The 23,097-nt window shown below is 37.1% G+C and overlaps 1 protein-coding gene across 1 annotated transcript; it reads right to left on the bottom strand.

The window, feature by feature from the left end:
- Window positions 1–13,225: 13,225 nt before the first annotated feature.
- LOC145777601 (uncharacterized) lies at window positions 13,226–16,528 on the bottom strand. The gene is made up of 3 exons (XM_082589026.1): window positions 16,319–16,528; window positions 15,283–15,501; window positions 13,226–14,730 (listed from the first exon to the last, which is right to left on the bottom strand). Exons 1-3 carry the CDS (start codon window positions 16,450–16,452, stop codon window positions 14,511–14,513), a joined length of 573 nt encoding a protein of 190 aa, XP_082445152.1. The 5' UTR covers window positions 16,453–16,528; the 3' UTR covers window positions 13,226–14,510.
- Window positions 16,529–23,097: the final 6,569 nt, after the last annotated feature.

A 23,097-nucleotide genomic window follows, 5' to 3' on the forward strand; every position in this document is an offset into this window, starting at 1 on the left:
ATACAAGTGACTTTACCGCAATAAACAAAGAAAATTTGTTTATTTTAAATATCACCGTATGTGATGTAGTCCTGGTCCTTGGGTACTTACTATAAACTGCAACCAGCAGCAGAAATTTCACTTTGAGCCAGAATGGTGTTACCTCTTAATTGTCGTTGCTCATTGGGACAAGGTGTAGTAGCCTACCAAATAGTATCCCTGGCTGAAGTTACAGCTGTCCGAGCTGTATATATGTTTTGTAAAGGCCTTTGTTTCATTTCAGGTGCAGTAGCCATGCATTTTATTTCGCTGCAGTAATACACACTTTCCTATGCGTGTTTTAACGATCATCGTTTGGCTGCTGTGCTGTTTCTAATGCTATTTTCGTGTGTTTACACTTTGTCGTTGTTTGTGTGCGCTGGAAGAAATTAAATAAACCTCCGTCATAACACCCAGCAGCCCATAACACCATGGAGTTTTTCAAAGAACAGTAGGGCCACACCACCTGTATTTGAGACTTCTTGTTATATAAAATCTACTTGCACCTTAATTATGGAAATTTATGTCTGTGAAAACTCTTTGTAAAGGTAATCAATACATTAATCTCGATTATTTTGATTGCAATTTTTGCTGGAAATACGCTCAGAACGCACCAAATTCAATGTAATTTGTCAAAATTTTCTGGGGGAGGCCCCCCAGACCCCCCGCCGGAACGTTCGCCTTTGGCGAACTCTGCAGGGACATGTCACTTGCAGCACCCTCACTTCTACAGGCCACGAGCCGCCACTGCTATAGACAGTTTGTTCGCTGGATCTGGGGTTACCTTGGACGTTCAATCCGTGTGCCTCTGCCGTCATGCGTCGTTTCTGCAATTAGGTTGAAATTTTCAAATCAAGATAGCGGCGAATATGTTGGATTTAAATATCCTGATTTGAAATAAAAAGTCAGAATTCAAAGTCTGCTTTGAAAAAAGCTTTTCCGTGTGCACAGAGAGAGTGAATTTTGTACATGTACTTGTACAGACAGTAAGCTATACTAGAATCTAGTTCTTTACAAACTAATATGGTACTTGTCGAAAGGTAGTTACTTTCAGTGTTCATTTTATCAACTTCTAAGCCGCTTACAATCGACATAAATACATGTAGTTCATTGTATTTATTGGAAACGACACTACGAACACTTGCTTACAATGCATCTTGCGCAAACATAAGATCGGCTAGTACTCTTATGACGTCACACGTGATTATCGCACGGTTCAGTGAGCACGCGTCGCTCTGAAACTAAGGGCTAACTAAAACGGCCCTACAAAGGAAACGCAATGAAATTAAGGGAAAATTTCAACGACAACTACTTATTATACATGTCTAGAGCACTTACAAACAAAAAAATCGAAAAGTATGGTTTGGGGTTCACTGCCACTTTAAAACTTCACAGCAACTGCTGATAGCTTGGTGCTACAAAATGAGACCTTAAGCTTTTTAATTCTGTTAGTATGTCGGCTACGCTATCGCTTTAGAAATTGCTTTAAAAACTTGGAACATTTAAAAAGACCGTGGCCGTTGTATAGCGACAATACACAAACCACAACATTATTATTTGTGTTACATTTGGTAAGTTGCACGCATGATATCAGTATTTTTGTTAAGCCGCTATAGTTGGGGTTCAAAAGGGACTTCTGCACTACAAGCTACCCTTTATCAGATACAATTCCACTTGTCCTAGATAAAATCAAACTTTAAAAAATTATCGATAAACATAAATATTGAAACATTTAATTTTTGTAATTGAAATGTGTAATTAATTATATCTGGAAGCAATTTTACTGTAATTTAAAAATTTCATAACAATGTAACTGTAATACAATTAAAATTTTTGATGGTTTTTTATAGGTCTGATGTAGTTGAACTGAAAACTATGTAATTGATCCAACTCTTGCCCAGAGTATTGTAAATGACACCCCACCAGGTTGGGAACCACTGGACTATGATGAAGAATAGAACGCTAAACTGTGCAGTAATCGAACTGATGCGTTTAGCGTTATAATTAAAAACGGCAACGAAAAATTGCGTAAATCGAGCAAATTTGTTTTTAAATTGTAAAAACAGTCTTCGGCAACGCCAGAGAGGAAGTTATCTGAGATTATTGAGCTACCCATTAATGGACTTCTAAAAAAGTAATATAATTTGTATAAATTTATTCTCTCCACTTAATCGCACCGATTTAGCTTTTTCCCGATGTGGTCCGATTAATCGGAGTTGCCTGCAATAAATACAAAGATACGTTTTTTAGAGTTTAATTTAAATGCAAATTTTACAATTTTGCACATTTTAGATGCTCATTTTCCTTTAAATGTTCGTTATGCTTGTTTAGATCATTATTATTGTTTCTGAAGTAGACATTACAAAGCTGCGCCGAAAACATTTGAGATAGTTCGATTTTTTTGATTTCATTTGAATAACATCATTGTTTAATGTTTATTATTAGGCCTAGCCTACTCTAAATAGTCGATCTTCTGGTAACAGTGCAGCAATATCATTTCGATTCTAAAGCTATACTATCTTATTAGAAGCACATTTTCCCTTTTTTGACCATCAACGTCTCAGTCTGATGAGCAACTGAGCTACTGCAGTTGTTGACGTTTATTTTGAAGGCTTATTGATTCCCCTCGGTTGCCAGAATGATCAAAACATAAAAATTTAAACAACCTTTTATGAAACATAAACTTTATTTTCCCCTTTTTCGGAAAGTACCAAGTTTCTTGTTATCTCATGCAGTCTTCTCGCGTTCTTGTTGATTTTAAACGACTTGGTTTCCACTTCACTTGGATTGATTGATTAATTCTGTGTCTGTCAGTGGCGCCGCCAGACCTTCAACATTGGGGGGGCAAAATATTGACAGTGCAAGACAGTAGCATAGTCAAAAATTTTGAAAGGGGGGGTGTTGACAGCCGGCGGGCGAAGCCCGATGGCGTGTTCGCCGAAGGCGACACTAAGCGGCGGGGGGTCTGGGGGGCCTCCCCCAAAAAATTTTGAAAAATCACTTTCAGTTTGGTGCATTCTGAGAGCATTTTCAACAAAATTGTGGGTATGAATATTCCTGTAAAATGGTGCTGTCTGGTGGCATAGCAAAAGGATAAGATCATGTTTTCTTCGGCATTTTTCGAAAATAAAGCTAAGTCTCTATGTTTTCTTGTTGCTAATTCCAGACTGAGATATTTGAATGTTTGGTACTGGCAAAACTCGCTCTTTTAATGCAGTTTCGTTTAAAATTAGGCAAACTTTGCTTTAGAGACATAGGTTGATTGCTTTTTTTTGCGAAATTAATACAGTTTTATTAGGTCAATTTTCTCCTTGGTTGATTCAAAAAACGATCTTATTCCGTTAAGTCACTAACTTTTATGCTCTGAAGTCAACCCAAAGTTTAGAAAATGTAACGTCATAGAGGTCATACATCTTGATGAGTGTCAAACAAAAAGCTTTGAGACAATGAAGTTACTTTAGGCTATTTCTGATATATTCAAGTTTTGTTAAGTTGGCAAAAGCGAATGGAGTGAGGTGGTATGGGCATGTTTTGAGAAGGGATGAAGATGATGTTTTGAGAAGAGCGCTGGAGTTGCGAGTGGAGGGTCGTAGAAAACAAGGAAGACCAAAGAAAACATGGAAAAAGCAAGTTGAGGAAGAAAGCAGCAAGGTGGGCTTGACAAGAGAGGACGCGCTAGACAGATCGATGTGGAGGCAGGGTGTGAAGACGATTGCGGCACTTGGAGGTGAATCCGGCCACCCTCGGTAACGGGGACATCACCGGATTAAAACTGGACTACTACCTACTGTATAACGAATAGCTGTTTAAATGTTAATTTAGATCGAACAGGCGATCTCAGCAGTTGCAGATGGCTTGCATCCTTGCACAGTTTGACGAGAAACTACATCATAGGCTACAACTTTTCTTGTAAACAATGTATTAACATCCGTAAGTTCAATTTGAAAGGTTGAAACCCCCGAACCCCCTTCCCTTGGCTACGCCACTGGTGCAAGACAGTGGTATATTATTTAATTTCTCTTGTTTTCTACCAGGGCTGGAAAAAAATTTTAACTTTCCGGGAATCTGTTTTTTAGAGAAAAAATTTCCCGCGGCTTACAATCACGATAATGAGAACCTTATATTTTACTAATCTCCGGAGCTGACGTAAACCTTAAAAGTCATGTCGACATATTTTTGATGCCCCCCTTATTGAAAATTGTTCTTTGTAATACCGCTTTGAAGGAGGATTACGACTATGAACAAAAGAATAAATTTTAAACTTCATTTTGAATTGAAAAGACATGACGTAATGTCTTCCAACCTTAGTTATATATTTTTTCATTACGTAACGTCTTGTAGGAATAAATTGAAAATCAGTATGATCACTCAAAATGAAAGCAATGGGACTACGAATCCTCACTAAACCAATCAATCAATGGTCTTGTTGCACTGAAGATGACAACCTTATATTTCACTGATACCCGGAGCTGACGTAAACTAGGCATAGATCTGTTGACTCAATGCAAACCCTTTGAAGGTTGGGGGGGGGGGGCTGTCAATTCAACTTTTTTGTATCAATAGTTGTATCTCTAAAACTACTGAGGCTGCGACTACGAGATTTCTTGACTTTTCCTAACTTTTATTCACCTCTATTGAGCTGAAATTTTGAGCGAATAAAGGGTATAAATTGAAAGATATAAGGCATTTCTTAGCACATCCTTTGAAATATTTCATATTCTATTGTGAAACATTTTCCCACCAGCTGGATGAAAGTAGCCTAATTAATTTGGCCCATGTCTCGTTAATCCTAACTGTTTCACAGCGTGAAGGGCATTGGCTGTATCATGGCCACCTGGAGATGCGGCCTGATTTGTCACATTTTGCAGATTTTGATTACAGCTACTGCTAGTGCTTGACTGACATTTTTTGAGATGTTTTTACTTTTTGCCGTTACCTAATGACATAAAACTTTTTTGTTGCCTTGGGGAAGCAGTAGCAAATGAGAAAAAGTAAGTTGAAAAACGCAAAATCAGACTGTTATTGAAAATTAACAGTCTGACTAAAGTCTTCGAAATCAAAATTTCTTTGTTTTTCAACATGTGAGAATGTTAAAACCGATTGTCTCATCTGGGGAAAAGAATAAAGAAAGCGTAAAAATCAAATTTTTAGAAAAATTTATTTAAACGTTCGCCCAAAGTTAGAAAAACCTGGAAATTTCTGCAAAATGTGACAAATCAGGCCATATCTTTAGGTGGCCATGGCTGTATGTAAAATAATGTAAAAAAAATTAATCACAACATTACTATGCACGTTCTTCATTACTCTACCAAAAAATAATATGTAAACTCACGCTACAAATTACACTCATAAGTGACTTCAACATTTCAACGTATATGAGCAGTTCTAAAATTCACATAGTTTTAATTTTCGGATATGCTCAGCGTGAATAATTTTACAAAGTGAATCCCAAATTTTGAAACCATGCCAAAATAACAGAGATATCACTCCTAAAGCATAAGAAGAATTGACAGCCCCCCCCAAACTGAGCAAGACTCCAGGAGCCCAACCTTCTAAGGGTTAAAAGTCATGTCGACTTATTCTTGATGCCCCCCTTATCGAAAATTGTTCTTTGTAGTACCGCTTCGAAGGTGGATTACGACTATGAACAAAAAAATAAATTTTAAACTTCATATTTGTATTGAAAATACATGACGTAATGTCTTCCAACCTTATCACATTTTTTTCGTTACGTATTATTTACCACCACCAAACCACTTTTGACGATCGAATTTGTTAATTTATTATTCGGTAAAATGTTTAGAAGATGTCACGTCATTACGCTGATTTGAGATATAATTTCATTCATGACGTCGTATGGATGAAAAACTTTTACAAGTTTTATACTCTGCTGAGATTAAAGAAGAAACATAAATGATAAATATTGGAGAAATTGAGTCTCCTTTACAACTTAAGAATCGGACAACTCAAAACTGCTGAAACAAAACGTTTTGTTTAAGTGAAAGAATCACTGCAAGCAACCAATGCCAAAATGCGCGCGGAAGAAGTCATGGGAGTGTGAGGGATCAAAATTTTAACAGGTTGTTATTTTTCTACATCAATGTGACGTTAGTTAAAACTTTAAAAAGTCTATATCTTTGCTTCTGTAGAAAATCTTTTAATCTACTGTACAATTCAGTCATCAAGGTTTTCCATACTTTTTTTTAAAGAGAGAGCTTTTACCCCCCCCCCCCCCCCCCCTTGCAACTTGAGTTGACTGACTTGAGGTTGGGATCCAAATATTAAAAAAAAAATATTAATATGTATTAATAAAAAAAAAAAAAATTAAAAAGATGATGCCCAAAACATTGGGGGGGCAGCTGCCCCGCCTGCCCCCCCCCTGCCGGCGCCACTGGTGTCTGTTACAACTATTCAATATTTCACATTCTAAGAATTGAAGCAGCCAACCAACAGTTTCGAATCCTCGCAGCTACGACTTTTCTTCCATAGGCCTTTTAATTTTACTCAGCTTTGAAACAAAAGAAACACACCATTGTTTTTCATTCCAGTTGCTTGGTTGATTGTTCCAAAGTAGGTTTTGGAGTTGACAAGAAAAACCCGGCGTTTTCTTTTGGATATACATATGTATGTTACTGTAGGCTATATAGAAACATCCAGTTTAATTACCTGTTCTTGACAGACGTTGGATATATTTTCTTTATTTGTAAACAAGTCTGACCGTTGGTTTGACCCATGTGTAGCCTAGCTGATGCAGCCTGATGGTACATTTAATAAATGTCAGCCAATTAAAAAAATAAATTGATTGTTCTGTAACGAACTAAATGACCGCGGAAGCAATGTAAAGAACAGCTTTAAAATTAGTCTAAACTTCTTGAGAATATAAGCAAAAAATGAACCGCTTTCGAAATGGGCAACAAATTTCTCCTGTGTAGAAAGGAGAGTTCTTTTTGGATGTTAGCACAAGGCTGAGCACTCGGTAGAACAGTGAGCAACTGCGATTCGCTAAACATAACTAACAAGCCTCAGCTTCATGGGCAAAGCACCTGTGTTTATCACTTGTGACTACTCCCAAAAACTATTCAATTTGATTTGCACAAGTCTGATAAAATTTTGGGTTTTAAGTTTTAAATTCGTATTTAGTTTCTTACACTATTAAAGTGATAGCTTCATAATAATTCTTAGCCGCGCGTGTTTATGTGATATTTATCAATATACGCCGGTAGTTTTGAAGATTTATATTACGTGGAAGGCAAGTAAGTCAATCTTCATGTTCACCTTCAGGCATGCCATTAAGTGACCTGCTAAAAACACAGTGGCATGCTCTTGAGCGGTGTCGAACCGGTGCCCTTTCAAACGACGAAATAAGGCTCTCACAACTCAAGCTTCGGTAAAATACAATATATAGAAAATTGAAATGTAAAATAAATGTGTAATCGTTAGAACAGTGTTCACGTTTTTTTTAAGGTTTTTAGGCCCACCTGTAAGTCTATAAAAATGTTGCAAGCGAGCGAAGCGAGCGCGATTGTTATTTTGGAACTAGATAAAGGTCGTCTAGTAGGCTAAGTACTGTACCAGGGCCGGATTAAGGGTTTATGGGGCCCTGGGCTGAGCTGAAAATGGGGTCCTTATCAAGTGACATTTTTCGCTAAAAAATAATGGTGGAGTGGAGCTACAACACGGGCCCAGTTACATGTATCTGTGGCACCGAGCCCCATTCAGCGGACCAGTAGCGTAGCCAGAAAAAAAATGTGGGGGGGCCAAATATTTGATGAATTGAAAAGAACAACAAAGTGTTTGATTTAAAGCCATCGCCAGTTGATGTGCAGTGGCGTATCCTGGTGGGTTGAAGCAATAAAAGTGGTAGGGGGTTAGAGTGTGCCGAAGGCACGCGTATTTTAGGGGGGTCCGGGGGCATGCCCCCCCGAAAAATTTTTGAAAAATTACACTCAAATAATGGATTATAGCGCTTTCTGAAAACACGTTTAGGGTAATATTTGTATGAAATTGATTAGCAGATTAACAGCTATTAACTTATTAAAGATAGCTCTTACACACGAACGGGCAAAAACTGCGGCTAAAATTAGAGAACACTAAAAACTCAGCTACACAAAAACTCAATAGGCCTAACTACACAAAAACCCAACAGAGTAAGCCATTCTGAAATTGCTTCCACAAATTACAATAGTTCAAAGAAACGTAAATCGCGTAAATTTTGCGCGATTTACAATTTGCAAAATTTATTGGTGTCTTTCTGTGTGTCTAAAACAAGTCCTTGGGGGTGTTAATAGCCAGATGTCTTGGAAAACGATATAAATTTCTACAAACTTTATTATATTTTCAACAAAGGGCTCAACTTTGGAATCCAAACTTGGAAAATTTGGGGAGCATAGCCCTTTTCGCCCCCCCCCTGGCTACGCCTATGCAGCGGATCACCTTCTTGTTTCCCTCGGCTTGCCACCCGGTGCAGTAGGTGGGACATGTCAGTGTATAACTCCGTTGCGGAAGAATGTGTCAATCTGTGGTGTACGGTATCAACGAACTTTAGAAGACTCGATAGAAGAAGAAGAACCGCATCATATCTAACTGACCATCTTGTATCAGATAATGTCTTCAAAACAGGCAAACCATCTAGGAATTTTCGATGGACTTGCCAACGATGAGTAGACGAGAGCCATGAATAAAGGCTTTGCAACAATTCAAAAAGCTCAGCGGCAGAACGGCATGTTTCTACAGCCTATACAGGACATTTAGGCTACCGATTAAATTAAGTGAATGTGCTGTGCAAGGGACATATTGAGCTACACTACATTTCTCGCGCAGAAGAGCTTGAAGACCGTTATACTTGCCACTCATATTGGCAGCATTATCATAACTTTGACCCGCAATCCGTACCATTTTCGGATATAAAAGTATCAAATAAATATGTTTTTTGTTAAAAAAACGAAGAAAAATTGAATAACTGGGATTGGGCAGGGGTGCTGCAGCACCGCAGCACATATGGGTGAGCCGCCCTTGCTTGTTTGAGATACGAATTAAAGCAGTAATCTCCAGCTGTGCAACTAAAAAAATTAGTAGATTTTTTCTTTGAAGTGGGGCCCCCACAAGTGGGGGCCCTGGACTTCAGCCCAGTCCGCCCCCCCCCCCCCCCCCCCCTTAATCCGGCACTGTACTGTATATTGATGGCAGAGCACTGAAGCCAAATTCCTGTAAACGCAAAATACAAGCTAGATAAATCACAAAAATTACAAAAGAAAACACAATGCAAACATTTAAAGAAAAGAGAAACATGTTTAAATGCAATTGGTCAATAACCAAAAAAAAAAAACAATTTAGTTAATCAGTTCATAGGAATCTTTCGACAATTTGGATTCTCAAAACTACCATTTCAAAGGGATATAAAATAAAATAAACAAAGAATTCACAATCGAAATCACATCGGCCTTTACTATCTGGCTTGCAGTTTGCAGGTTGACAAAGCCTGTGTACAGTGGTGTAGGCCTACGCAGGATTTTTTTCAAGGGGGGAGAGGGGAGACATTCAAAATGTTTTTCGAATCAAAACAAAAATGAATGTAGAAATCGCCCATCCATTTGCTAATAATAACTTGTAGCGGTTATATTGCGTAAGATTAGCCTGCCATACACTGTGTAAGATTAGCCTGTCACACACCAGCACCCGTGGCTCAGTGGTTATCGCCTTCGGATCTGGTGCTGGTAGCCCTGGATTCGATTCCAGGTCGGGTCATACCAAAGACTTTAAAAATGGTACCGATTGTGTTCTTTCTTGCATAACGCAGTGAGGATCAATCGGGTAATAATCTGGTGACATATCACCCTCTTCCAATCTGCCTTGAGCCAGCATGGAAGCAGTACGGCTCATAAAATCACATGGAACCCTGTCAAGTAACCCATGTTGATGCGCAATCTGCTGCAAGCGGAGATAGCGAATGATCACTCAGCTTGCATTGACGATATTTTTTTAGTTTGCAGCAACTAGCTCACCCATTTGGATAGATTTTGAATTGAAAACAAAAAAAATGTGATATCAAACCCTTGACGTCGCATATAATGTTTTACGTAAACGACGTAGCCTAGTCAGCTTCTTCTCTCTTCTTCTTCTCTTCTCTTCTCTCGTTTGACTTGTAGTAGCTTAGATTGGCAATGCCTCATCGTGCAGCCATGATACGGTAGTTGGGTCCAGTTTGCGAATACCAATGATTCCACTGGGGGCCGTAAGATGGGGCATTTGTGGAGTATATGTTGCATTGTTTGTTCTACCGCTCCGCAGACACATATCGGCGTATTATGCAACCCCCGCCTAGTCAGCTGACTCAACTAAAGGAACCACGCGTATTGAGGGTATACGTTCAGTGGCGTAGGCAGGATCTGTTACTGGGAGAGGGCAGCGTTCGATATAACTTGACATTTTTAGTTATTAAGAGTAGCCTAATGCTACTTTATAGTTTGACCAAGGTTTAAGGTGTAGCCGAGACTATCTGTTGGTAAAATATAAACTTTCACGGTCTTTGCGTACCGTATGTCACTGTAGCCTACTTTTGGATTGACTAATCAGATATGCATGAAAAGCATGATATTAGGCCTAAACGGATAAGTAAAAACTGCAATAGTTCGATTACCAGGCGATGTCTTCAGATTAAAGTATAAATCGAACCTCTCTGTGAAAGTTTAAATATCGAATGCAATTTATTACAGCACTTTAAACAAAAATTATCCCATTCGGCATGGTATAGGCCTACTGAAGAAAAAGGCCTACTCTACTGCATAGGGTCGTGTGAGCACCACCTCACCCAATCCTCTTCCGAAATTCACTAGTGGGTCTCTACTTTATAGTAAAGGTGCCTAAAATGTTTTTCAAATCATAGGTTGTAAATTCGGGTCAAAAACTTTAGACTGACTCCACAATCTGTTGGGACTTCATCTTCGACTACATAATAATGCATTGGGCTATGGAATTTAACTAAAATATCTAAAAGATTTTCATCATCATTATTTTTAACCTGTGGTAGCCCACTGTGCTAAGCTGTTGTCTTCGCCTTTTCTTGCCAATCTAGTCGATCGTGTGTTTCTTTATGCCAGTTTGTTTTTCACTTTCCACAAAAACTAAAAACTAGCAAAAAATGACTCAGCGAGTTTGTCTTAAAAAAAAATAAGGCGCTGGGTTGAAATCAAAACAGCCTACTTCAACAAGGTAGTTACAAAAAAATTGGCGATGTGGAGTTTCCTTCCGTATGTAAGCCCCTCTCCTCATAAAAAATTTTAAATTAAAAAGATCATTTCGAATGCAAAATTAGGCTATACCTTAATTAATCCCTGCCAACGCTTCTGGGTGCCGTTGTTGGACATCTTCGTCGTTCCACGAGCATTTTGGACAAGTCTTATGCTTATGAACCGTTGAAAGATATTTTCCAAGAAAATGAGAGCGTAGAATTATTCCTTCCGTAAATCCAGCAAAATAGCATCGGTTTACCGGTTTCGCTGATTTAAAGTAGTCATTCCAAATGATGATCAACACTACAAAACCGATAAACGCAGCCTAAGCTATAAAATGTTGAGTTTTTGTAGCAGTATTGTCACATTTTTTAGGTAAAATTGCCGAAAAACGCTACATCAACTAAATATTAATATGGGTGGCCCTAAACAGAGATGTGGACCCAAAAACCGGTGTTTTGGAAGCGGTAAATAAGGCCTTGCATGGTCTAAGAATTCTAAGCTATTGAATATCGAGTTTCTGCAGCAATATTTGATTGAAATAAAATGAGTAGGCCCTAAAGATCATCCAATGCCTCCCCCCCTCTTTGCATACGCCATATGGCTGTATGTGCAGATCATTATTGTTTAGTTTAACATTTAAACTAAAATGAATAAAAAGCCAATTTTATGTCCAATTTCAGGTAGCCTATGTCATGTGATATCTCTTTCCATGATACAGCCGTGTACTGACAATGTTCATTAAACTGGTTGTCATTCGATAGAACGTTCATACAGCGATCACATGAGCTGATGATCTATCAATATCAGCCTACTTCAAAATTTTGAGGAAAGTATTTCTCCAAACAAAAACGAAACTACAAAATAAAGGACTCGTGGAACAAAATGACGTAATTTCTGAAATGCACCAGCACAAAACTCACGGTATCTAGGCTTGTCAACATTCGTGCGATTGCTCTTCGATCTTTTGCAGATACCTTACTTAAAAACGTAAACTTCCTGTTAAAGTTGATTCTACCTGACTTCACCTACAAGCGCAAACCACAGTCAATTGTGTGTGATTGACAAAGCATCAGTATAAATGTAGATCACGAATTTTTTTCATAGTTTAGCATTTTTGTTTATAGGCAGCAGAAAAATGCTTAAAATGTGAACATACTTTAAACCAGTAGAGCTTCGAAGAGAACCTTGGTCACGTGACCTTCCTTTTCACCTAAAAACTTGTAGGCTACCTACTGTATGTTTTCTACGTGTTTGCACAATTTTCTTGCTCGTTTACTTGCTCAATTCAGTGTTATTATCTTAACCGGCGGCATCGGAAACGCATGTTCTCAGGAGCAAATTTATGGGGTAGAAACTTTTATTAGCCTCTTCGAAAACTATGAAAATACTACAACATTCCAAAGTAAGCTCGATGCTTACTCAACCAGCTAACAATCAAATTGACCTATTCCAGTGTTACTAGACCTATGAATGGCAACATTTTCTCATTGTGTGGAAAGATGGGGACATCTTAAAGGATTTTCAAAATTTTACTAAAAGACTCACAACACTATAGCCCACAAACTCTCGTCAACAAGTAGGCTGTATGTCATTGAAATCCCTTGTGATTATGAAAAAGAATCCTTTGAGAGCTATCTTGAATTTTAGACCAAGCTTTTACAAAAATCCAATTTAAATTCGATAAATTTGATAAAAAAAGAGGTAATTTTTTGTTTTAAAGTACACAAACGTGACTAGAGAGTCAGCCTCCCAGACCCTCTGAAAACTATTTGCTTCTTTCGACATTAACTTTTGCCTTGTTATTTTTCTTAATCATTTTAAAATGTTGAAACTTTGCCAATTTTGTTTTTAGATCCGCTAGTGCTTTAAATTTAAGAAGACATTTTTGGTAAATTATACAGTAGGCTATGTATGTTAAGGAGATCTTTGAAGTGATTGATACAGGAACATAAATGCAGGCAAAAGTGGATAATTATTCGTGTAATAATTTTTACTTTATGATATTGGTATGATACAGCCGATTTTCGAACAATATATTAATGCATCATCCAGTAGGCTACACCTAATGATAAATTAAGCGAAACGTCTACCATATTAAAAGCAGGATTCATGCAAACACTGTATAAATTTAAAACGTTTATTCGTAAATATCCATACGAAACAAATCCATATAGCAAATATCTATAGGAAAAATGTTCCGACTGGAAAATAACCATCGCTACAGAAAGTATTCTTCAAATGCTTTAGGCTAACTCTCAGAGTGGATATTTTCCGAATAGATGTTTTCCGAGTGTTTTTTCCAGTTGGGATATTTTTTGGTATAAGTATTTTCTGTATGGATTTTCCGTACGGATTTTTTCCTATATTCATTTAAAACACACACATGCATTTATATTTATTTATAAACGTAACAATAAATTCGAAAAATGTAAAAGTGGTTACTGGGGCGTAGCCAGCACAAAATTTTGGGGAAGAGGCAAACAAGTAATTTTGCACTTGTGAGTGAGCCTAACAAAAAGGCGGAACACACACAGGGGGTGTGGGGAGCCTCCCCAGAAAAATTTGATAAAATATCTTAAAAGTGTTTATTCTGAACGTAATTTTAGCTTAAATCAATATTAAACCTTTGTCAAATGATGCTCTAACAACGTGTGAAATTTTTATTAAAAATATTTCCTGCAAAGGGGGGCAATTGCCCCTTCGTTCCCCCTGGCTGCGTCCTTGAGTAGTTGTATTTGAAACATGTCATAACTAGGCCAAAACCAAACTGCCAGAAGCGTCCTGACTCAGAACCAGTACGAAAGTTCTCAGAACTACTGTCCTGTTTGTAAGATGTCGCAGCGAAGCAAGGTTAACGGTGGAAACACAAGAGAGATTGCAATAACATTAAACTTGTAGAATTGACCTTGCACAACAACAAAAATGAACGTGATCATCAAAATAAAATAAGGGAAAGCAATGGTTGTGTAAACAAACACATTTGATTGCAAGACTTATTGTCGGTTTCTTCTTTATGAGATCATCATCAGATTATACGTAGGCAACAATGGAAACACAATCACAAAATTTTCAGTAAAAAAATCTTTTAAGATGAGTTAAGTGACTAATAATGTAGCGGAAAAAATTAAACGAATTAGAAAAGTTTTTGTCATAAAATATAAAAAGCATTTGTTTTGCAATCAACAATTCATGGCATAAATTAAAGGTATAAGTTGGCCGACATTTTAGAGACCGGCCAAGAACTGAAATGTTTGGCATCATCTACGATTCTGGTTGCTCTGGTCTATATTCGCAAGTACAACCATAATAAAAGACTTGTTTCTCGACTCCATATTCTCTATCGTCTTCTGTGTTTACTTTGACGTAACGTTCAATCTCCACATTGACACTTCTCATATGTCTATTTGGCGTCTCACCATCTTCGTTAAAGCAATAAAGGCAGAGACATTGACTCTCCAGAATGAATTGATCATTTCCGTACCTTGAATTTAATAAGTTATACTTAATAGCCTACTTATATATGATAATAATAATAATCATGTTTTATTTTGCGTTCATTGCGACCACCTTAAGATCATCCAGATAACAAAATCCGTCATTTTTAACGTCCGCAGACGTTAAATCAATGTAAAAATGGCAGATTTTGCTGTCTGGGCACAGACTCAACACCACAAGCAGTGGGAAGCCGTGTAGTTATCGCTTCAGCTGTTTCCGCTCCAGCACTTTAGCATGCCAGTCTGAGCCAGGGGTCTTGCTGAAACAAACCTGCGTGCTCTGGAGTGGTGTAGAACTGAAAACGTCCTTAGATTGCACAGACATTCTAACCACTTGGCCACGAAGCCAACACTTTCAGTTTGGAGTTAGATTAATTTCTATATTTCTATATTATATAGGTTAAAGTATATTTGAAGCAACAAAATCACTAAACTGCAATTGCAGATATTTTCGAATGCATTAAACCAATAAAGCATTTTTTTTCTCACTGATGTCAGACATTTAACTCAACACTATCAGTAACATGCGATATACGTACCGCTTTGTACTGTTGTGTACTACCCATCTCCAGGGAGATAAACTTCTGTCAGCAATTTTACCCTTCTTTACATTGGAAGGACAATTACCATCATTTACACTCTTTCTGGTTATGCCATCCTCTTCAAATTGGACCATTTCATATTTGAATTTCCCGTTCTCCTTCAGCATGTTCTGAACTGCTTCCTTGTACTGACCAGATAGATGACTACCTTCGTTTCTGCACACCAACCAATAAAAGTATGACAGTTTATACGAAAAAAATCCCCTTGACTTTCAATTCAAGCTGAAACGCCCTGTAGCCTAACGATTTCTAGACCAGTGGTAATCTAATTTAAAACAGGTTAATTATTTTTTACTTTTTGTAAATAAAGTTGCTTAATCCTTAACAAACTGTTTCATCCACAGTGTCTCCAGAAAAGGTTCTGGAAGGCATGCAAAAAATGTAAACCAGTGATATTAAGAAAAAGTAAAGTGACAAGTGACATTCACTTTATTAGATAAGAGCCCACTGCCTCACAATACCCTGCATACAACAAATCAATAATGAATAAGAAAAATACACTTTTTCTTTCACTACAGTGCCTTTACAATTGAAAAAAAATAGTGATGATCCTCGCAGTATTGGTAAGCGTCGATGTTAAACTTTAGAATATTGATTGATCGCAGCGTTCAACAATATTTGTGGAAAAAATTAAAACGACTTTTACAATTAGCACCCAAAATCTAACCAGTACCACAGTAACAACATTTAGCCGCATAACGTAAGCTTACAATAATTTCGTTCTTTGGGTAATATAATAAAACACCTTCAAATTATGTTATTTGGAAATGCAGCGAAGTTTCTGAGTTAAAGGTACCTTTTGCTTAAAATGGCCAGTGACCAAATTCAAATTTTCTTATGCAAACTTGAACAGGGCTGTTTCGAAACTTAATGTAGCCTACTGTGAAGTAAAATTAATTGAAATCGGTTGATTCCGTTTGGACAAATAAAACAAACCAGTAATGAGAATATGGAAAAAACAAAAATCATTTACCTTGTAGGCCTATCGCATTTTGAACTCTCAGCATTAATATAGTTGCAATTATCCATGCTGCCAGCCCATCCACGTTTTGCGCTCGTCAAAAGCAAGATTATTACAAGGTGAAAAGATACCATTACAATTTTCATTTTCTTTTTTTTTTCTCGAAATTTCACAGTATTCCCTTGAAATTCAAATTTTTTATTTAGACTTTAATTTGCACTATACACAGTTCTAGTTGTTAAATTGAGATGAAAGACTGCATGTGGGGAGCTTTATAGTTTTTGAAAGTTAAGTGAAAAAAGAGTTGAAAAATCCGTGACGTGATTTGTTTGGAAACTATCTACAAGTTTTATTTTTACTTCCTCGCTTAACGTTGCACCAACTATTTTCTAATTTTTGAACAGTGTGTAATATTCACAAGCACCCTCAGCAGAGAATCTTTTATCTTACTTGATTTACTCTTGTTATATAACAGCTATATGGAGGAAACCGCGTAAAAGATTAACACTTTTTGTTCTAAACGTTCTAAATTTTAAATTGTTCTGTGCACCTTTTGTAAACTTCACAAGCAACTGCTCATAGCTTGGTGCTACAAAATGACACCTTTAGCTTTTTGATTTTGTTAGTATGCTGGTTACGTTATCGCATTAAGAATTACTACACGTTTGTTACAACCATCCCCTACGTTAAAGCTATGGTTGTTACAACACAAAGGGATGGTTGTAAGACATATTCAAAAACAGTAAAAAGCCAACTTGAAAAAAAGTAAAATGTGATTGGAAAGTAAAATGTCACTTAGCCACAAGAAAATGATGGTAGGCCTATGGTTACGCCAGGCTTGAAAACACTTTGGCGCTCCAAATAGCACCATATTTAGGATGCGTGAAATAGACTTAAAGGTTACCATCACAATCGCAATTTGGTCAAACGAGCATCAGTCCGCCTTCTGTGAATACTTGTTGGACCTAAATCACACGAGCATTTCATCCACTTTTCACAGGTTTTGAATTTTTTATGTGTCCACGTAGAAACGTTTGTCTTCTTTTAACGTTGTGTTACGAGCACACCCAATCTCAGGGCTGTGTGCTTCCCCGGAAATTCACTTGTGGGCCCCTATGTTTAGTGATCGCTCCTTAAAATTGAACCAAAAACCATTTAGGGTCACAAAATTCTTCAATGCAAAGAAAAATTTACATTCATCATTTTAGCAAAGAGTAGCCTAAACAACTCTAAGATTTTCTAGAAAATTATAGGTAATACTTAATAGGCGGATCTAGAAAAAGTTGAGGAAGGACCAAAGTTTTAACAGAACAAAATTTATAACATCAATAAACAATGCAAAATTGATTGTCTGATAAAGTAAAGTTAAAAGAGGGTGTGGGGGGCTTGCCCCTAGACAATTTTAAGAAATACAATCTTGTTTTGGTCACTTTTTAGGAGTAATGTTTTTTTTATGATGATGCACACTTTATATGAAGACCAAATTCATCAAATTAAAACTGGATTGGGGTAGAAGTTTTGGTTGAAAAATTAAGTTAGCCTACCATTTCAAAAAAGATTTATTTACGGCTAAAAAGAATTTCAATAATTTAGCCTATTTCTTGAAGGAGTGTATAGCCTAGTCTGGTGTAGCCTTTCAGCAGACTAGAACTTCGAAATTTATCTGAGTCCCTACCTTTACCAATAGAATTTTCATTTCATAACTTATCTCGATTAACATTGAAAATTATCAATTTAATTGTTCTAGGCTATTTGAGTGAGCAGTGTTTACTTTGGAATATTGCATCATTTTGTTATTCTTTTGGGACATAAAAAAATTTTCACTCCCTTAATTCTCATCTATGCATGCTCAATATCGCCGAGGTAAATAAAATGTGTATATGAGTGAGCGAAGCGATAAGAAATAACAAAAATGGAAAAAAATTCATTTTAAATGTTACCGGTAAATGTAAAATTACAAGCCGAAAAACGCTGCTCGATCAAAATATGAGTGGGTCCCTAGGCAGAGGTAGGCCCCTAGTCGGGGGTTTGGAAAGCAGTAAATACCGTCTTACATTATTTAAGTTATAAAAGATCGAGCTTCTGTAGCTGATATTTTTATTTTTTAAACGGTCAAAAAACATTAAACAGACTAAAATGAGTGGCCCTAATCAGCTGTAGGCCTCCTAAGCCAGGGGGTACGGGTCGCAGTTAACACGGCCTGCCTGGTCCTATCCACCATCTTCAACTTAGCCTATAGCACCTACATGGCTTGGAGTTAGAAGTACAATTGCTGTAGCCTATCAAATTATTTCTATGATAATTTGCTTTATTGGTATCAAAGAAAAACCATAATGGCTCAAACAAGATATTAACTAAGCAAAATCTACAAAACTTTACAAAACTGAACAAAAAAAATCGATTTTCCGTAACAAATTTTTGTCGCTTCCAATCGCCTCAAGAAACAACACATACGTGCAGGTTTTTTTTTAAGGTTTGGTTTGGGTGACCGGCTGACCGCTAAGTAGTTTTAAGAGACCGCAAGTGTTTCATTTAAATACCAAAAAATAGCCAAAAAATAGCCATAACTACATACAACCAACGCAACATAAAATGAATTATTCGACAACGCACAGCTTAAATGATTGTGACAGCGACCAAACAGCCTGCCCAACACAGCCGCCAAACAAGTTTGCTGCACAATCAAACAAAGTGTGCTTGTTGGCTTCTGCTTGTTATGTTTCCACACGTAAAAACTGATCATTATGCGCCATAAATCAGAAATAAACATTGACGAGTATCGAAGGTGCACTTCTTTTGTGAATAACTCTTTGATTCAGCTGTTAGCTGTACCTCCACTTATTCTTTTTTCCGGACTTGAACTATTGATCGTAGGCTATATTCGTACTATCGACAAGACATAGCGAGAAACAACCATTACTTTTCTACTGTAGTTGCAAGTTCAAATTTTGGGAAACCGCTGGAGAAATTTGGGGGACCGTTTCGGTCCCCCAAAACACCTTAAAAAAACACTGCATACGTGTACAACAGGGGTTCCTAACCTGGGGGCCATGGCCCCCTAGTGGGTCATGAGCCTTTTTCAAGAGGGCCATGGAAACATTTAAAAAATAATAATTTTTTTAATTTATCATCTCTAAGTCCACTCCAACACTATATAACAAAAGAAACAAATTAAAATTTAATAAAAATACTGACACATTTTTCCCAAATCTGTGGGTTTTCAACAATGCTACTTCTGAAGACAAAGCAGTGCAATGTCTTGGATATTTAATATGACATGCGGCTTGCTCTTTCCAAAACCAAATCAGCAATTAAGACATTGTCAGAGCAAAAACCAGCTCAACCATTACATATGTAAGTTAATATAACTAATTCATGTACTATCATGTTTATTGTGTGCAGAGATGTACGCGCATACAAAAAATATTGACGCCGTCAGCGTAAACTGAACGTCAACGCAAACGTTCGAAAAACCATACGCCGTATGCGTCAACGTAACTTGTAAAAAAAGTTGGCGGCGTCAGCGCATACACTAGCGTAAACTCATTTTGTTTGCAAGGTGCCAAACATTCACACGGTATAAACCACTCGAAACAATCAAGTTTTATTTTGAATTTCCACGCAGAAACACAAGCATCTGAAAGTGTTCATCTGACATTTTGCTGCGTTTTGTTTCAATATGTCTTTTGCCCATTGAAAACATTCTTTCAACTGCAGCGCTGGAAGGTATCGGCGTGTTGTAGCGAAAAAACATTTTGCAGTTTCATAAAAAAAAATGCAAACAACAGCAAAGACATTAAAAAGTATGCGTTGACGATATACGCTAAAAAACCGCGAAAACTTTACGGCGTAGCCTCAAGCGACAACTATCCAAAAAAATGTGGCCGTAAGCGTTAGCGTAAACAAAAAGTCTACGCCGCAAGTCTACGGCGTAGAATTTGCGGCGTATACGTACATCTCTGATTGTGTGTTGTATTTATATCATTTTATCATTGTAACTACCGGTTACTGTATAAACAAGTTTTTTAATTAAAATGACGTTTCTTAATTTTTTCAAAAGGTTGAAAAAAATAGGGGGCCATTGATTTTTCAAAGGAGACCACGGTGTAAAAAGGTTGGGAACCCCTGGTATACAGAAACAAGGCAAACTTGATAATGCAATCACGTGATTTTTATGATGGCAATAGAAAAAGAAAAATTGAGTGCTACAACCATACCGGCATTACTTTCATACCCGGTCTCTCCTACAGCTAAAGATTTATTACTGCCTCCATATAAGCTAAAATCTCTTTCAATTTCATAGAACGAACTTGGTTTTGAACTTTTTTGTTGCTATAACAAGTCACAATTTTGTGCTTGTTCTGCAGCTATCCTCTAATCACAGGCGTGCGAACCAGGAGTGCAAGGGTGGCAAAATTGTGTTACTTTAAGCCGTTGCCACAAGGAATCAACCAGATTCATATAATTTGATAATTTTTGGGCGCCAAATAGGCATGATATAACAAAGTTGTTTAAATAAATGAAGTTAGGATGTGAAGCAACTACATCATGTTGACTTGGGCAATTTCGTAAAAGGTTTGCTCAAATGCAGGATAGTTTCATATTTTATGGCTGCCCAAATTAACATTGTTCTGGTAATAATAATGTTTTGGTTTTATTTGTGATCTTAACAAATAATAATAATGTTATGGTTTCTGAGATCGATTCCAGGTCGAGTCAAATCGAGGGCTTTAAAAACGGCACCGATTGTGTTCTTTCTTACATAACGCAGTGAGAAAAAGTTGGGTAACAATGTAATGAATTTGTAAACCTGATATAAATTCAAAAACGAGCCATGTCGCTAAAAGGACTTTAGCTGTTGTAAAGCCGCAATAAATACAATTATGACATCATTATTAGGCTACTAGGTGAGTCTACTACTGAAATGCATTCGACCACAATATTTCACTTTGACTTATTTTGTCTTTTTTCAATACAAGTTTGGTAAAAATACAACAAACATGATACAGGTTTAAGTAATCTCTTTGTCTAGTCAGGCCAGACATTACCCCGGGGTGGTAAGAGGATGGACTTTCAGCCCCAAAGGGATTAATCGACGAAAACGAGTTTTCATAAAAACTGAATCCCAGTAAGCTAGGCCATATTATTTCAGTAGTGCTACTCAATGTGTAGTGTGGAAAATTTTGGTGAAACATGAAGTTGATGTATATACATAAGGTCCAGGGTTCTACACCTAGGTAATTCTTTTGCAACGACACTTATCAACTGGTTCGGTTGTTTTTTCGGAGACTACACATTACATGCCTTCGCCATTCATCCATTCCTGACACAGACACACCTCAAAAGTATGCTTTTGCTGAGACATAACTAGGTGAGAGTTAAAGGTCTCAGATTTGTTTGAAACTTTTCCGCTCAAGCATGGACCAATGAAAGCAATAATATCTCCATACAAGTACAGTACAACTAACTGTAGACCATATCAGCACCAACTTCATCATATCATGTCTTTCAATAGAGCAGAAGACCTGTGTGTTTTGGATGACGGAACAAAAATCGGTTGTTTTTTAGTAGCCTCTCCCTTTAGTCGAGACAAGCACCGACATCTTGAAGAGTTGAAGAAGTGATAAGATTCAATCTAGTTAGAAACCGGTTCCCATACCAATTGTTGAAGGTCATTTTCTTATTTGTAGGCCTGTAGGTCAAAGCGATTTCAATTCATCTGTCTATCAACGTGCAAACCTATAGGCTAACAGCCAATGACTGAAGGCTGATGTAATTTTGATTTTTAACTCTAGGATAGCCTAAATATGCGTTATACCTCTTTGAAACGATAATTTTGAGAACCCAAGTTGCCAAAATGTGATGCAATAACTAGTATTAATACCACAAAAGAGTGCTCACTGCTCAATGCAAAGCAGACTCAATTCAAGTCAATCATATTACTGTTAACAAAGTAACATTAACAGCCTTTTTCACCCTCTGTGGGATCCAGAAGGTTAGGGTTAGGGTTAGTAGAAATCGGTATTTAAAGCACCAAGCACCTTAGCACTTATTACCGTTTTTTGCATGCTAAGGCTTTTTCATTAAAATTAGTACACGCACAAGACAAGACTGCCATTTAGCCTACACGTTTAAACATGTACAAGCACATTGCAATTTATTGAATGTGGTTTTTCTTGATAGGCTACAAGAAGAGTAGGATGAAAAACTGCGCTGCAGACAGGTTAGTTTAACGTTATATTGCGTGTAACAAACAATGTAAGAAAAACTTCATTGCTGTCAACCACTTGCTATACTGATTTCTCTATTCTTGGCAAGCTGTCATGTAAGAACAGACAGCTTACAGTGTTACACCTAAAGATGTAGAAATGTAAGCTATTGCTCATTGTAGTAGACTAGGCCAACAATAAATTTCCAAGTGCACTGTAATGACATATTTTTTGAATACGTTAAACATGTCCTTCAAATGCTGTTAATTCATTTTTTGTTTTTGGTATTTTTTTTCTCATTTTGGGTCATCAGGTAACTTCTCTCCTACTTCAGCTTAAATACAAACTATCCGAGGCGCTTTCAAAATCAGATTGTATCCTGCATCATGGAGCGATGACTTCCTTTCTCCTTCAATAGGCTATACATCAAAATGATTTTTTTGTTCATTGATCGAATAGCTTCGAACTTGTTTTTTTCTGCTTTATTAAAGCAATGTTTCTTAACCGGTGCGCCGCAGAGACCTGAATAACCAAAGGTTGTGCTGTGTGTTTTCCTAATTTCACATTATGACAATATTAAAA

This window comes from Aplidium turbinatum, chromosome 9, assembly GCF_918807975.1.
Source record: "Aplidium turbinatum chromosome 9, kaAplTurb1.1, whole genome shotgun sequence".
In the NCBI taxonomy this organism is placed as follows: domain Eukaryota; kingdom Metazoa; phylum Chordata; class Ascidiacea; order Aplousobranchia; family Polyclinidae; genus Aplidium; species Aplidium turbinatum.